The 17,371-nt window shown below is 38.8% G+C and overlaps 1 protein-coding gene across 19 annotated transcripts in view; it reads left to right on the top strand.

The window, feature by feature from the left end:
• The window catches only part of LOC139465761 (bromodomain adjacent to zinc finger domain protein 2B-like), a 110,790-nt gene that overhangs the window by 45,645 nt on the left and 47,774 nt on the right, over nt 1–17,371 (top strand). For 17 of the 19 annotated variants that reach the window (XM_071247647.1, XM_071247645.1, XM_071247639.1 and 14 more), the window contains exons 3-4: nt 11,301–11,391; nt 12,129–12,305. In XM_071247647.1, the coding sequence (XP_071103748.1) occupies nt 11,322–11,391; nt 12,129–12,305 (247 nt within the window). In that variant the 5' untranslated portion in view covers nt 11,301–11,321. The remainder of the gene's footprint in view (nt 1–11,300; nt 11,392–12,128; nt 12,306–17,371) is intronic. The other 2 variants (XM_071247642.1, XM_071247648.1) reach the window with 2 other exon arrangements.

Here is a 17,371-nt window from a genome sequence, read left to right as displayed (position 1 = left end):
TAAATGCTGCACTTGAGGCTGTAGGTTCCTCTTTGCAGCCTGGTAACACGAACCAGACAGGAAAACCTCCCTGCTTGTCAAGCCTCAGTCAGTAGCAGATCCAGTCATGCATGAACTGGACGTTGTCAGTAGGAAAATAAATCCTGTATACTTCAGTAAACAGTAGGTGTGTAACATAGTCGGCCAGGACTGAAACAAGGGTGCATAGTGTGCACAGATAAGGCTTACTGTTCGTGTGTCCGCTTTGTGGACTGGGTAGTCAGTTGACAGATATTAGTTGAGCTAACCTTGGCCTAAAAAGTTAAAAATTGCTTTCAAATTCCGCCGAGATATGCTCTTATGCAGTCACATGTTAGTCATGGAGTATTTGCTTGATCAGTCTGGGTTCAGGTCTATTTTAGACGATAGATACAACAAATATGCTTCAAATTCATTTTGAGGTTTTCCATTTAAAAAATATGGCAGACATGATAGTGTTGAGATAATGTCGTATTAAACATATATAGGTATCCTGTCTTCAAATGTTTTTATACAGTTATACATCATAGTGTAAATATACACATTATTAATAACATATACTAGTACTAATATTCCATCACAATTCACAGCATGGTACTTGAATATACCATATATGTTATGGATCCAGTTGTATTATCATACGTTGATATTGTTTAACATATTGTTATAACACACTGATGTAGTATACCATTTTCATAATTTTAAGACATTATTATGTCATTATGATTACTGTGTTTCAATTTTAGCATAATTTATGATGAAAGAAATTATCAGTTCAAAATTGTCAAATCTCACTTTTGTATCTGTATTCCATTATAAAACATGATCATGATATATGGAAGATGTAACGATTAATTCTGGTCACATGAACCAGGCTTCAATGCGTGACCAATTCAGCATTAGGAATGATAAACATAAATACTGAAATGTGCCATTGTTATAATTTGTGATAGAAATTAAAATACAAAATAAATGATTATTCATTCTGAAAATTCTATAAAAATGAATTTTAAAAATTAATAATTATTTTGACCTTTCTGAGAAGTTATAAAAATGCTTCTTCTAAAATATTGTTTACAAAATTCATGTCTTGAAATGAAAGTCCTGGTCTCTTCAATTCTGTGACATTGCAGAGTTTTTTAATAACAGAACAGTTCCATCAAAAACACCTATGTTGGATCTCTTTAGTCCTATAGGATCACTGATGACACTGTTTCTGCATCAATGTATCACTGTATATGACGACAGCAGTGGCGTGATACAGCATGGAAGCAAGTTTTCCACAGTGGATTGTATTTCCAATGATGTATCTGTGGACGGATTGATGATTCATTTCACATGTCGCACAAGATAGGTTCGCCGGTATCCCCACGTACATGCATATTTCATGTAAATTATGCATACATGTGTTGTGAAGGGCTTGCCAGGAGGCTTTGAGGTCAGGATTCTGGAAATGAGAAACATATTAAGTGTCAGTGTTCATGGTTTTTGAAGACTTAAGTATTGTTTTTTGTTGTATTCATTTGTGAAATGAAACACCTGGAAAGATGTTGATTTGTAACGTTGTACACTTGCACAAAAGGTCAAGTATGTCACATCCTGTAATTTGCAGCTGTTGTGGCCTAGGTCATAGTTGCGCAAATAAGAAACCTGGAGTATTGTATGTGCTTGGAATATTTCTTGTCCAGTCAATGCAAAACTTACCAGGTATTACGAATACTTGTTCTGTTAAATGAGCATGTTTTTAGACATACTACTGCTTGCAGTGGAATGAGTTGGGTTTAACGCTGCTGTGAACAGTATTCCAGTTATATCATGGCGTGTCAGCTTAATCTGAGAGGAAATCCCAAAGTGATGTGAGTCTCAGACGTGAAACACTTTGGTGAAACCAACAAGCATGGGTATGGTGCTGACAAACCTAGAAACATAATCGGGGTGAATCAGGATTTGAACCATGATGGGTTTCTGGCGTGCCCAAGGGACGTATTGGTATCAGAGCTTGGCCCATGGAGCTAACATGCCAGGATCTGCTGAGTTCGAATCCAAGATTCACCACAGTGATGATTGTGGTGGGTGTGTCTGCACCATATCGCTGCTTGTGGACTTCACTGAGGGGGTGAACGTCAATGACGTCCATCACGTCATCTCCTTCCATTCACACAAACACATTAAACTCTTCAAATTAGATTTATGATTAATAAACTCTTTAATTACTGTAAAGGAGACGTGTTGCTGGACAATTGTATAAGGATCTACGCCGAAACGTCGCCTTTACAGTAATTGAAGAAGTTGTTAACCATAAGTTGTGTCTACTTTTTATTTTTATTTTTTTATAAACGTTTTTATTGTTCCCAGAGTTGTAGATTAATACAGTATTCCGTCAAAGACATATTTCGGATTGTATAGAATGGCACAATACACTCTTTAGAAAATTAAAGGGTTGGAAACAAACATTGTCCTATTTCAAACCAACACGGTTGCAACACACAATCAGACTCAAACATATCATGTATCAACAGAGAGCTATGAATCAAATGCTGAGAATAAAGGTAACCATTTTCTATTAAAGTTACTTTTGTCATCCTTTTTTATAGCAATAAATTTTTCGATTGAATTTATGTTTTTAAACAATTTTAAAAGTATATCCAATTTCGGTTAAGTTGTGTCTACTTTGTCATCTGTCAACTTCTAAGTAATTAATGCCTATCAAACAATACATTAAACTCTTATATAACTCACCATATTTTCTGCATTTAGACTGACATCGACAACCATTAGCCACTGTTGTGAAAAATAAATGCCGAAATTTCAGAATACCTGGTAAGCTGGAACAGTGCTACCGTTAGCATCGCTCTTGAACCATGTGGATGGTCCTCACATACCAAATCCCTCTGTGAAGATGCAGGGTAGAATAGGTCTTCAGCAACCCATGCTTGCCGTAACAGGTCGCTATGCTTGTCGTAAGAGGCGACTAACGGGATCGGGTGGTCAGGTTCACTGATTTGGTTGATGCATGTCATCATATCCCAATTGCGTATATTGATGCTCATGATATCAATCACTGGATTGTCTGGTTCAGACTTGATTATTTACAGACCGCCGTCGTATAGCTGGAATATTGCTGAGTGCAGAGCTAAACAACAAACCAACAAAAAAACAAAACATACACAAACAGTTGCTGTTCTAACAGAAACATGCCAACACGAAGTACCCCCTGCTCAGAGCCTATGGTCTCCAAGTACCAGAAAGCTCTATGATGTAATCTATGAATCAGTTGACACTAAATACCCACTCACATGTTAGTCACCTCTCAACTAATGCACTAAACATTTTTTGGTGGAAGTAGTCTACCGGTTATCTGATTATGAGTACAAATAGTGTAGTTTGTATGATTATTATAATTTTTTTATGGTAATTATTTTATTATGTTTCTTATCTACATGACATCTACATATACTTATGGAAATAAATAGGGGAACAATGCAAAATAGAAGGAAATAAGCTTTACTGATAGTACATTTGAAATAGCGCACCTACAAATTCAACATGTCAGAATCAAATGTTGAGATGTGTTTGTGTGCCTTGTTTCCAATGTGTATATGGCAGACATGGCTGGGAACGCATGATAGCGTATCATTTTATTGTCCAAAACTATGTGCTCCCTTATTCATTTCCATTGGTATACATACATCATTCTCCATTGAGATTTTGGATTACCATGTTCGAAGAATTATTTCTGAGATGGTTTTGCATTTCGATGGTGGTTGAACAGTTGAATCAAATATATAACAGGAATTCATGCTGATGTCAGGGATTTTTATAGACCTCCTCAAAGGCTGACTTTCAGCTCTAAGTCTGCAGCAAAAGTCAGTTAAACTTCCCAAATTAGATTCACAAATTTTCCAGTTCATGTTAATATAGTCATAACTAATGTTATGGCTTTGTAGAGGTATCTTGTATAATACTGACAACAGAGCCAATAAGATGGAAGAGGCATTAATGCTTAGTTTTGCATTATTGCACTGAATCCAATGTTTAAATCCTTCTAAATTTAGGAACAAATGACTTTTTAAAAAGATATCCCAATTTTAAATAAAATAATTATTTTTTCCCAATTTGCTTGCCATGGGCACCTTGTTTAGAATCCTGGACAGGTCCCTGCATCTATTGGTGCAGTATTTTGCATATCTTCCATATTTGCTTATTGTGTATTTTTCTAATTTTATAAACAAAGCATTTTAGTGTGACTGAAATTTTGCTGATGTTACATTGAAATTGGGTATTAAGGCCATTATTTGGCTGAAATTTGTAATCACGTTTGAAATGAATATACAAGTCATTGAGACTAGTGTTTGTCACGATCCTCTTATAGGAGTGTCCTTTGTATACTACTCAAAAGAAGTTAAGGACCACCTGATTTTATCATATCGCTATACTTAATCTGCCATAGCATGGCAGATTAACTAAATCATGTGTACAGACTGGGTGTTCTGTAACTTCTTTTGAGTAGTATATATCGTTGTAAAAGCACAAACATTTTAACGAAAGAAAAAACCTAGTTATTCCCAGAAATTATAAAAATATGGTTATTTTAAGCCTGGCTCTTTGAAAGCTTTAGGTCGTCTGCACTCTGTGCTACTTGAAATTACTACATTCATGTTACCAGTAATGGCTTGTGTCAACATTACCTGGTAGTCAGGAGTTGCTCGGCCTATAAATTCTTGGGTATTATGTGTAGGTATCTCTAGGTGTGTTCCTGTACGTGCTGTAATACTTCCTATGAAACTATGTGGATTTTTTGTTACTTATCGTAAGGGGTGACATTGGGGGCTCTTTTTCCACTATTGCGACTGTCTTGCTATAGAAGCCCACACTATTGCTATAGTATTGACTGTAGTACACAAACTTTAAAGCTTGATATTTATGTTAATCAATGTAATTGAAATGAATTAAGTATTGCGAAATTCCAATATTGTATGTACATGTATTATTTATGACAAGTTGCAAATAATCAAACTATCGATTGTTATACATACTATTGACGATACTTTTGGCATTTTTACATTCCTAGTGGTAAGAGGCAACTAATGGGATCGTGACTTATAAATCTTGCCATCCCATCTTCAAAGTCACTTGCCTGCATTAAGACATTTTAAATTTTGAAATATCGCGAACAATAGGAGACAGATCACTTCTTGATTCAGTTCAAATAATGCAAACAATTACTTGAGAATTTACGAGGAGTTGTAATGAAACATGGTATGTAAGTAGTCTTAAAGTTATCTGCCCTACAGTTGGGCAGGTGGAGGAAAATTTCATGAAGCCCGACAGAAAACTTACCACCCACGGGCAGGCAGGCAGGCAGTTTTTTTTATATTGATCCCACCTCACACTCCCATGTGAGCCATCTGGTAAAATGATGAAATGATACAAATTGGAAGTTTTTATGTTTTGCTCGCTTAAGTCAATTCTTTTTAACCAAAGGTCAAGTATGTCACATCCTGTAATTTGCAGCTGTTGTGGCTCGGTCATAGTTGCACAAACAAAAAACCTGGAGTATTGTATGTGTTTGGAATATTTCTTGTCCAGTCAATGCAAAATGTACCAGGTGATTTATTCACTGCTGTACTGATGCATTCCAGTTTGTTTGTCCTCCCCGCTGTCCCAGGTCCCATATCCAAGACATGAAATAGTGTTGGCCATGTCATGAAAATTTTAAAAGAGAATTTTGTTCACTTGTGTTTTTCTAAAAAGAATTAGAATCCATATCAGGTTGTTTTGTTTTGCTCAGTGATTAATCACATCAAGAATAGTTTTATCATACATGAAACAGTGACAGTAATAACACAAGGATATACAGCAGGCTAAGTAGCTTTTGAAGAAAATGTATAGGATCAGTTGACAATGTCGACCCTACAAGGAAATATTTACTCTGAAAAACAAGTGAAATTTGATATGAGCCACTTGGTGTTGCGGTGCGAGTATGAGCTAGAGACATTCTACCATGCCCGCAATACCTGCTCGATATATAGGACTCCCTCGCCATGACATGTAAATATATATTTATCTAAATATAGGTCATTGTCTCACAAACATTGTGACAAGGCCTGTGTGCATACACATCTGTCAAATCAGGGAGTATATTTTATAGGACTGGCGACTCCGATATCATTGTTTTTGAAGAGCAGCCTTTGCCATGATTGTGGACTCGGGGCTCTTTGTCCTTGTGGGTTTTAGCAGCAAAGCTAACAGATGTTTTTGCTGAGCTCAATTTCTCACAAAAGGGGAAGGCTTTTATATTGTAGGGTGATTACCTGTGGGTGACATGTGATAGGTGAGGGAGAGTGCACTGTTTGGAAGGACGTTACTTTCTTCACCTTAGCAACGGGAAAAGTCTTTTGTTGGACAGCTCTTTACTGAGTGCAAAACTTGATAAGAAATCCTTGGACATGTAAGGTGGACCGTTTGAGATGGACTTCATGTATGTGACCTGACACAAGGATTAGGAGCTGCGTAGTTTAAGAAATAAACAATTAATAACAGTTCTCAGAAATATTGTATTTGGATCCAGAGGCTGGTTGCAGAGGTGAGCTTCAGCCATTTTGGAGACACCCTCCATGTTAAACTGTCGTGTGTTGTGGACACCCTCCATGTTAAACTATCGTGTTGTGGACACCCTCCATGTTAAACTATGGTGTGTTTTGGACACCCTACATGCTAAACTATCGTGTGTTTTGTACGCCTTCCATATTAAACTCTGGTGTGTTTTTGACACCCTCTATGTTAAACTATCGTGTGTTTTTGACACCTTCCATATCAAACTCTGGTGTGTTTTGGACCCCCTCTATGTTAAACTATCGTGTGTTTTGGACCTGTGTTTTGGACACCCTCTATGTTAAACTATCGTGGTTTTTGGACACCTTCCATATTAAACTCTGGTGTGTTTTGGACACCCTCTATGTTAAACTATCGTGGTTTTTGGACACCTTCCATATTAAACTCTGGTGTGTTTTGGACACCCTCCATGTTAAACTCTGGTGTGTTTTGGACACCCTCCATATTAAACTCTGGTGTGTTTTGGACACCCTCTATGTTAAACTATTATGTTTTTGGACCCCCTCTATGTTAAACATCGTGTGTTGTAGACTCCCTCTATGTTAAACTATCGTGTGTTCTGGATCTGTGTTTTGGACACCCTCTATGTTAAACTATCTTGTGTTTTGGACACCCTTATGTTAAACTATCTTGTGTTTTGGACACCCTCTATCTTAAACTATGGTGTGTTCTGGATCTGTGTTTTGGACACCCTCTATGTTAAACTATCGTGTGTTCTGGATCTGTGTTTTGGACACCCTCTATGTTAAACTATCTTGTGTTTTGGACACCCTTATGTTAAACTATCGTGTGTTTTGGACACCCTCTATGTTAAACTATCGTGTGTTTTGGACACCCTCTATGTTAAACTATGGTGTGTTTGGGACACCTTTTTGTTCACTTGGAAACTTAGGTAAAGTGTGTACCCCCATCTTTTCATAATCCTTGTTATATCTCTGTACTGTAGAATAAAATATTCTGACAATTTTTCAAAAGAATAAGATTTTGAGAACTTTCATATGAGTCCAAATGTCATGGTTCCTGGAATAAGTAAATGAAATAATTCTCAGATTGACTGGGTCTTCTAGTTTTGCAATAGATGTATGCAATTAAATATTTTGATGGAATTGAAATTATTAGTATTGAGAAGGCTAAATGGCATAGGTGTCTGTTTCTCCTAATGGGACATATGTGATTTATGGGTGGACTGAAGTTACAGCTGCCTTAGGGCAAGACCACCACTGGTACATACAGTATCATATAGCTTCATTATGGGCGGCATGCTTGGGAAGAAGGCCGTTATGGCAGCCTTCATCATAGTTACTGCACAAATTGAGGTATTGGCTATGTTCAGAGAACAAGGACAATTTCATATGTAAATGTATTGATATTACCATTTTCACCTAAAATATAGCTTTTCACCCCACTGACAAATTGATAACAGTGTTAGATTTTAAGGCTTTTTGAGTCCGCCACAGTAATGAATCAGAAAAATATATATGGCTTTTCACCCCTCTGACAAATTAATAACAATGTTAGATTTTAAGGCTTTTTGTGTCCACCACAGTAATGACTCAGTGGACCTCTCAACAGTATTTTGTTATGAGAACCTTTGAATTTCATGCTTTTTCTTGAACACTGTCTTACGGCCTGTTACAATCCTTGACTGTCTCCCCAGGGAAGATCTGGGTTAGATGTGATCTTCAGCCACACACACTTGTTGTAAGAGGTGACGAACAGGTGGTCAAGCTTGCTGACTTGGTTGATGCATGTCATTGTATCCCAAATGTGTAGATCGATGCTCATATGGACAATCACTGGATTGTCTGATCCAGATTTGATTATTTACAGTCCGCTCTCACTTAGCAGGAATATTGCTGAGTGCATCGTTAAGCAATAAACAACAAAACCTTGGCAATCTTTTCAATTTGATAATAGAAGACCATTTATGGATCGTTTTCGTTCATCTTGAAAATTCCATTGATTTTGGTAAAGAGCATGAAAATACATTTTTTCACCTATATTTTGTTGATAGAAGAACAAAAAACACTAAGTACCTATGGCAATCTATATGCCTTCCTGAAACACACGCAACTGGAACAATGTAATTTGTCTTATTTCAAAATTTGTTTAGATTGGATGACTGATATGTAATATGCTCCACTGTCAGCAGCGATAGAAACTAACTGTTTTTGTCTACTAGTCCTTATAATAGTAACATGTAACAAAACCCTCAAAAATAGCAAATGTCTACTAGTCCTTCTGATACCTTACCCTTTGGCAGTTTAGCAAGAACTATAGGACTAGTCCCAATTTCTAACTCTGTTCAGATGTAGTGTTTGATAAGAACAATGCTTACAAGGTATCAGGTTGAGATTAAGATGAATATTCAGTCTATTTCCTGACTTTGAAACAAATATCAAATATGGTTTGACAACAGATACTGTTATGATGTGATTCCCAGGTTGAAACATGAAGGTGTACACAGAAATTGGTACCTACAAACCTAAAATTTTGAAATCCCTAAATAACCAGATAAAACAGCGTTAGAAATTGGCACTAGTCCTGTAGTCCTTACCAAACTGTCCAATAGTAAAGGTATCCTAAGGACTAGTAGAAATTGGCCCATTTTAAGGGTTTGGCTATATGTTATCATTTTAAGGACTAGTGGACAAAAACTGTTAGTTTCTAACCCTGTAAAATCAATAAACAATCAACAGATAATATAGAAATGCACAGGATTAGGTTACCACTCATAAAAGGCTGCACAATGGCTCCAATACAAGGCAGCATCAATAAATATAAGGCCCTATTACATAAGTCAGTGTGCTCATAAATGTCCAGAATTATTCACAGTTGAATGACTTGAATGAGGCATGTGCTCCATTCTTGAATCAAGGAAACAGTGTTGGAAGAAGGCAGAAAGATAGGAGTCCTATCTGTATTTGGTCGTTAAGGTCTCGAATAGCCCTCGTTTCACTCTCACAAAGGTTAAGTCAGCCTTACAGAAACTTGTCACACAGTGTAGTCAGTCTAAGAGTTGATACGCAAAGGTCTAAGTGTTGATACGCAAAGGTGGCTAACTCTCAAGTACTCTGGTTGTCACATAGCATTAATAAAAAGACCCAGAAACAATGGTACTTGACATTTTACGAGAGCTTCAATTAGCTGCCACTAACAATCAGCAGATATAAAGTCGACTACCATATAACAATACAGACTGTCTGACAGTCATTCTATAAACTATTAATTAAAATCGTGCTATCACTGCAGATGTACTTGGGGATGAGAGTGTGATTTTAATTTTGTTTCATCTGTGATATTGCTTCAAGGACAAATTAGTAAAAAAAATGTACACAGATACATTAGAGAGAATCATGACACTGTTTTGATTAGTATGAATAAGAATTTACCTTTCTAAACTTGGAACTGTTAGATTAATATGAATGAGGATTTATCCCTAAGTTAGAAACCGTTCACATTAGTATGAGTAAGAATTTATGCTTCTGAAATAGTGACTCTTTAGATTGATATGAACGAGAATTTATCCCTAAATTAGAAACCGTTCACATTAGTATGAGTAAGAATTTATGCTTCTGAAGTAGTGACTCTTTAGATTGATATGAACGAGAATTTATCCCTCTAAAGTAGCAGTAGTATGGATTAATATGAATGAGGATTTTTCCCTAAATTACGAACTGTTTAGATTTATGTAAGTGAGTAATTATTCCCCTAAACTAGCAATTGTAAGATCTTGTTCACCCTTCTTTTTGGTGTGAATGAGGATTTCCGTTGACAAACTGGAGATGGATTGTCGACTTCCTGGAAGCCAGGGCATTGATGACTTTAAGCAGTAATTTAGGTCCATGCTACGTTCAGCTATTGATCATTTCTAGAAACATCATACACCTGACATGATGATAGATGACAAGTCCCTTACAATAGATATGGTAGGAAATATTCTTTTAACAGAGTGTCGTAAATCTACTTTAATCTGGCTCTTGCCAAACTTGAAAAAATTGTGTTTGGATGAAATTTAGGGGCTTGAAAAAAGATGTAGGATAGACACCACATCGATTTTCTGCTAGTTCTGACAGTTCTTGTTTTGGTTTCATGTGAAGACCTTAGTACACCCTTATCTCCTTCTCCACAAACGAGTTAAAAGCAGCGTTAAACTCAATACCCACTCACTCACTCACTCACTTTGGGCTTTCCTCCCATATTAAGCTCACACATCCCACATTGTGATATAACTGGAATACTGTTCAAAGAGGCGTTAAACCCAACTCACTCACTCACTCACTCACTCACTCACTCACTCACTCATTAATTACGATGATCACAAGAAGTCACAGTGTGAAATAGCAAATCAAACGTGATCACATGTGATCAAAACATTTCTACTATTAAATCCGGACACACAGCAAACAAGTGATGTTTTCCCGCCTTGCACATGCACAGTTGCATTTCCTTTGGAGGATAGGGATTTCCTCACAACTATTAGTTACTCTGGCAGTGAAGAGGATGTCTTTTGAAAATCTCAAGATTTTATAGTGTGATTGCCATCCAAAACAGGATTTTACAGCTGTGATGTAATATAGGTAGTATTGTTAGAATTATTGTTTGAGCACCTGTCTTGTCTTCATAGTGTTTGTATGTGTGACTTATTCCTGTTGTTTTTGTTTCAGAGGTAAATCTCCACAGATGCTATGAGCAAGGAGGACAAACCTGCGCCAAGTCCGGTCCATGGACTGTTTGATGCAGCCAGCCACTTGCTGGGTATGTACTCTGCCCCATCCTGAGTTATCCAGGGTATTATAATCTTCTTTCATTTATCATAAATACCCTGGACCGATTTTCTGCTATTTCTTTGTTTTGAGCCTGATTTGAAATGGTGCTATGCTACAGGTTACCATTCATTCAAATTACTCACAAGTGAGAGTTTGTATTAAGAGAGATGGTGATTTTGTGGCTAATGTGTTTTGGGTAATTATCATAATAGAAAGTAGATATTATTCATACAACCCCGCCCCAAATGAAAACCCTTCCGTGGTTTAGTGGATAAGGTGTCTACCTGGAGAGCTGAAGGTCAGTGGTTAGATTCGCTCTTAAGTCATACCAACAGGTGTCATAAGGTTGTACTTGTTGTTACCCTGCCTGGCTCGACACTGAGGGGATGAAACAAGGACTGTTCAGCTCTAGTCAGTATACCATGTCTGAGTACGGTGTCCATGTTAAACACGACACACACGTGTGAATGCATGTCGCTATGTGAATGTGGTAATCTTAAACGCGGTGTTAAACCCCGTTTGACCTCAACATTTTATATGTAATAGTGTAGACAGAGTTCCTTTGCCAGATCGGTTCCGTGTGTGGAATTCCAGCACATAATAATTCCCCATGAGCGATTCCTGCTCCAAGCCGACACCCCATATTACAGATGAAATTCTGTTCAAACCAGTGTTAAACCCAAATCACTCACTCATGAATACTCACGATGTCCTTCCATCTTCCAGGTCCCCCGCCACTGGGATCTGCCGTATCTCCGGGTGGCCTCCCCTTCCCAGCACTCGCACACCTCCCTGCTTTCTCATTCCTAGGTCGACCCCCGGGTTTTCCCCCCTCGGCGCTCTTCGGGTCCCTCGGAGCCTTGCCAAACCCCCTGTTTGCTCATGGCCCAAACCCAGTCACAGGTATGTTGTGTGTGTTCGTATCGTCTACTCTCTGGCGGGCCACTTTGGGCTTCCCATCAACATTAAACTGACGCGCTGTCATTAGTTGAATATGGCTCAAAGGTGGTTTTTATCCCAACTCACTCACTGACTTTGGTGAGTGATGATCTCTGAGTGTTGGGTTTTTGAAATTTTCCATGCATGATTGTATGCAAGCAACTTCTAATTAGAGGGGTAATGGTGATTTATTTTGCCTATTTTACGCAAATATGCAACCTAACTGGAGCTCTGCATGTTGGACTTGGTTCATGGTCCTTGACTCGTGTTATGGTAATGTCAGATATAAATATATATGTATATGTAGGATATACATATACCTGACGTCCGGTTGCCATGGTTTTGTCAGTGATATATGTGTTTTATTTTATGCATTTAGGCAATGATAAGAATATTACCCTTGCAAACGATATATTACCAGGTTTTAAAATATTTATCTTTGGAATGGTGCGGCATGTTTTCATGTCAGTCATACAGTGTTACAACAAGGCTCCAGTGACAAATGTGGTGCCACATGTCTTGAACAATTCCTGACAAATGCCAAACTCTCATATAGAGCCATAGCATATTCCCTTCCAACCCACTGGTTGATTCAGTAACTGTGCCATCAAAATAAAAGGTCACATGGATAATGAAAGTTGCTAAAGTACCAGTATCATGGTTGTTTTGGATATCAGCCTCGTGGGGATTCTGGGTTAGAATATGTCCCCAGCAACCTATACTGGTCGTACCATGGGGATTCCGGGTTAGAATGTGCCCCCAGCAACCTATGCTGGTCGTACCATGGGGATTCCGGGTTAGACTGTGCCCCCAGCAACCTATGCTGGTGGTACCATGGGGATTCCGGGTAAGACTGTGCCCCCAGCAACCTATGCTGGTCGTACCATGGGGATTCTTGGTTAGAATAAGTCCCCAGTAACCTATGCTGGTTGTACCATGGGGATTCCGGGTTAGAATATGTCCCCAGCAACCTGTGCTGGTCGTACCATGGGGATTCCGGGTTAGAATGTGCCCCCAGCAACCTATGCTGGTTGTACCATGGGGATTCTGGGTTAGAATTAGTCCCCAGCAACCTATGCTGGTCGTACCATGGGAATTCTGGGTGAGAATTAGTCCCGAGCAACCTATGCTGGTCGTACCATGGGGATTCCGGGTTAGAATAAGTCCCCAGTAACCTATGCTGGTCGTACCATGGGGATTCCGGGTTAGAATGTGCCCCCAGCAACCTATGCTGGTTGTACCATGGGGATTCTGGGTTAGAATTAGTCCCCAGCAACCTATGCTGGTCGTACCATGGGAATTCTGGGTGAGAATGTGCCCCCAGCAACCTATGCTGATCGTACCATGGGGATTCCACTGCCAATAGTAAATTGTTAGTGTGCCAGGTATTTGGCCATCTTGTCTATGAAAAAGATGACTTACAAAGCACTTATAAGAGCATATGCAAGTATCGTGATACCTATCGGATCGTGAGCAAGGTATCGGATCGCACAGTTGTTGTATCGTCCCAGCCCTACTGTCTCTACTGGATAGACCAACTAGTGAAGGAATAGATAGTCATGACAGATGAACTATAGTGATATGAAAGAATGGTCCTTAACTTTTTTGGAGTAGTATATGATGATTGCATGGACCTTATCCATGCTTTCACGGGTTTGTCCCGACGAGACCTGATGATATACAGACTGACATTGAACGGTTATAACAGTGCTCCATGCACTGTAACAATAATCCATTCACCAACCATACACTGAAAAAGTGGACTCAGTGGCCAGAGGACTTCTACTTTGGTAATAGTTCTGATCCCAAATCTAATGTGGATGAGACCTGTGAAGATTCCGGGGTAGAATAGGTCTTCAGCAACCCATGAGGGTCGTAAGAAGTGACTATGCTTGTCGTAAGAGGCGACTGACGGGATCGGGTGGTCCGGCTCGCAGACTTGATTGATGCATGTCATCGATCCCAATTGTGTAGATCGATGCTCATGATGTCAATCTCTGGAATGTCTGGTCCAGACTTGATTAATTACAGACCGCTGTCATATAGCTGGATTATTGCTAAGTGTGGCGTTAAACAAAAAAACAAACAAACAAACAAACTAATGTGGATGGACAGACTTTTAAGGAAGAGGCTGTTTAGGATGTTCTGTACTGGTATGTTTTTTCTATTGATGACTTGTAAGAACATGTGGCTGAGATGGGTCTTCACTACCTTGCACATAATGTCTTCAGGGAAAAAAAAAAGATCTTACAAGACACTCATGAAATTAATTTCAAGAGGTTTGAGTCGAGGTACATGTCATTTCAAGCCCTTTGGCACCTGCCCAACATAACATAGCCAGTCACTTCACATTTACCTCTTGTATTAGCACCAGCCAGTGAGTGATTTTCAGATGGGGTGCTGATTGGTTTCGTTCCATTTGTGAGGCTATCACCAACTTGCCAGTATACAGAATTTGTCAGGGAACTGAATCTCAGTGGGGAAAATTTCATTGTGCTGGAAAATAATATTTTTTCTGCCTTTGTCTTGTAATTTACATGGAAGTACAGATTACCATGTTATTATATATTAACCTGTTCCATTTATAAACTGAAACTATGTTATTCTCAGTACCAAGTTGATATTCTTCTCATTACTATGAGGGAAGGTGGGCTAGCCTTGTGGTTAAAGTGTTAGCTTGTCATGCCGAAGACCTGGGTTTGTTTCCCCCCATGGGTAAAATGTGTGAAGGTCATCATGGTGTTTTCAGAGGGGAATGTCCGAGTAACTCTCGATTCCTTAAAAATAATGGATCAGAGGCCCTGCAATGTTCGAGGCCCATTATTTTAAAGGAATGGAATTACGAGTATATTCCCCTACTTAAAACACATCTCTACCTTTACACTTTGACAAAACATTCTAAAGAGTCATAAAACATTCATAGTAAAGATCGGCTTGCAACGGAGCACGTGCAACAGTGGCAGAGAACAAGGTCAACTCTCCATTCCCTAAAAATAATGGAGCGCTCAAGCAATAGAATGACATCACAGGTGTGTTTTAATGTCAGGATATGCAAAAAAAAAAAGGTGCCTTACGGAACGATTTACTCACCTTCAGTGACACCTTAGTCATAAGTATTGGGTGATTTCTAAATAAATGAGCATGGCATTTTCCACAGATTCCGGTTTAGAAGAGGTCTTCAGCAACCCATGCTTGCCTTAAAAGGTGACTATGCTTGTCGTAAAAGGCAACTAACGGGATTGTGTGGTCAGGCTGGCTGACTTGGTTGATGCATGTCATTGATCCCAATTGTGTGGATTGATGCTCATGATATTAATCACTGGATTGTCTGGTCCAGATTCGATTATTTACAGACCGCCGTCATATAGCTAGAATATTGCTGAGTGCGGTGTTAAACAACAAACCAACCAACCACAGTATGACACTGTTGCAAGTTTAGTTCACCTGTTTCTGTATTGAACCAATTTTGATTATATGTTTCGTTTCTGTTTTGGCATCACTCTGGACAATGGGTAGCCTTGTGGTTAAAGTGTTAGCTTATCACGCCAAAGGCTCAGGTTTCTATTCTATTATTTCTGATGTCCACTGTTGTGATATTCAAAAACTAAAATCTGCATATCACTCACTACATGAATCGAAGCATGCTGACATGGTCTTTGGGTAGAAAGGTGGACTGATACAATGTCACGACAAGAATCGAAGCATGCTGACATGGTCTTTGGGTAGAAAGGTGGACTGATACAATGTCACGACAAGAATCGAAGCATGCTGACATGGTCTTTGGGTAGAAAGGTGGACTGATACAATGTCACGACAAGAATCGATGCATGCTGACATGGTCTTAGGGTAGAAAGGTGGACTGGTACGGTGTCACTGGGTGTGATGTGTATTGCAATATTTGGAAAAGAATAAGATCAATTCAATATGCTTACAGACCTGTGAAGATCCGGGGTAGAATAGGTTTTTAGCAACCCTTGCTTCCCGTAAAATGCTTGTCGTAAGAGGCGACTAATGGGATTGGGTGGTCAGACTTGCTGACTTGGTTGATGCATGTCATCGTATCCCAATTGCCTGGATCGATGCTCATGATGTTAATCACTGGATTTTCTGGTCTAGACAGACCGCCGTCATATTGCTGGAATATTGCTGAGTGTGGCGTCAAACAACAAACAAACAAACAATATGCTTGTACTGTGTAGAACTTGAAGACAGCCATTCTTGTACACACCATATTTGGTTAGCAAGGACATTATTGGCAAATATATTCTTTTACAGCATGTGTAAATATTTCGAGTGATACAGGTTATTTGAATAGAAGGTGAGCCTGCTCAAAGGATTATCAGGTTGATGAAAAGATGTACCTTTAAATACACGACCAAAAATTGTAAATGGTTGAAATTGTTTGTTTTGTGTGTAATTGTGTATGTTAATGTGAGGCAAATATTAGGATGCTTTGGTGCATGATTGGTTCGCTACATGTATCGATGGGCTCAGTTACTCTTTAGTACATGCTCATTCAGAAGGACAGACTACAATGCGCCAGCAGCTTAGAAACATTTACCATATAGGAATAGTGTTGTCTACCGCATCCATGGCTGTCCCAGTTGTCTCCCTTTGGTGCCAGGATCTGCAATCATGGGTTTTATCCACGATTAGACCTGATAATCATGTTTGGTTGTCAGCACGACACCTGTGCTTGTTGGTTCTTGAATGTGGTCAACAACCAAGACCTGAAGTTTTCATTTTTATATTTTTTGTTTATACAAACTCTTCCAGGCATCTGTATACATTAAATGTCCTCGGATATGATTCACTTAAAGCATCAATGCTAGGTAGGATTGTATATCCTCCCAAACTGGCTAATCACTTTGATCTGATTGAGCGGAATCTCCATTGAGATACAAAGAATTGTATCACAAAGCTTTATAGACCATTGTGACATCATCGGTTACCATGACATCACAATTAAATGGCATCACTAATCTTTTTGGTTAGTTTTACATTCAAGACACTGGTTATCAAAGTTTGCA

This window comes from Haliotis cracherodii, unplaced genomic scaffold (assembly GCF_022045235.1).
Source record: "Haliotis cracherodii isolate W230 unplaced genomic scaffold, xgHalCrac1.p SCAF_18, whole genome shotgun sequence".
In the NCBI taxonomy this organism is placed as follows: domain Eukaryota; kingdom Metazoa; phylum Mollusca; class Gastropoda; order Lepetellida; family Haliotidae; genus Haliotis; species Haliotis cracherodii.
This window is presented reverse-complemented; position numbering and strand designations above follow the sequence as displayed.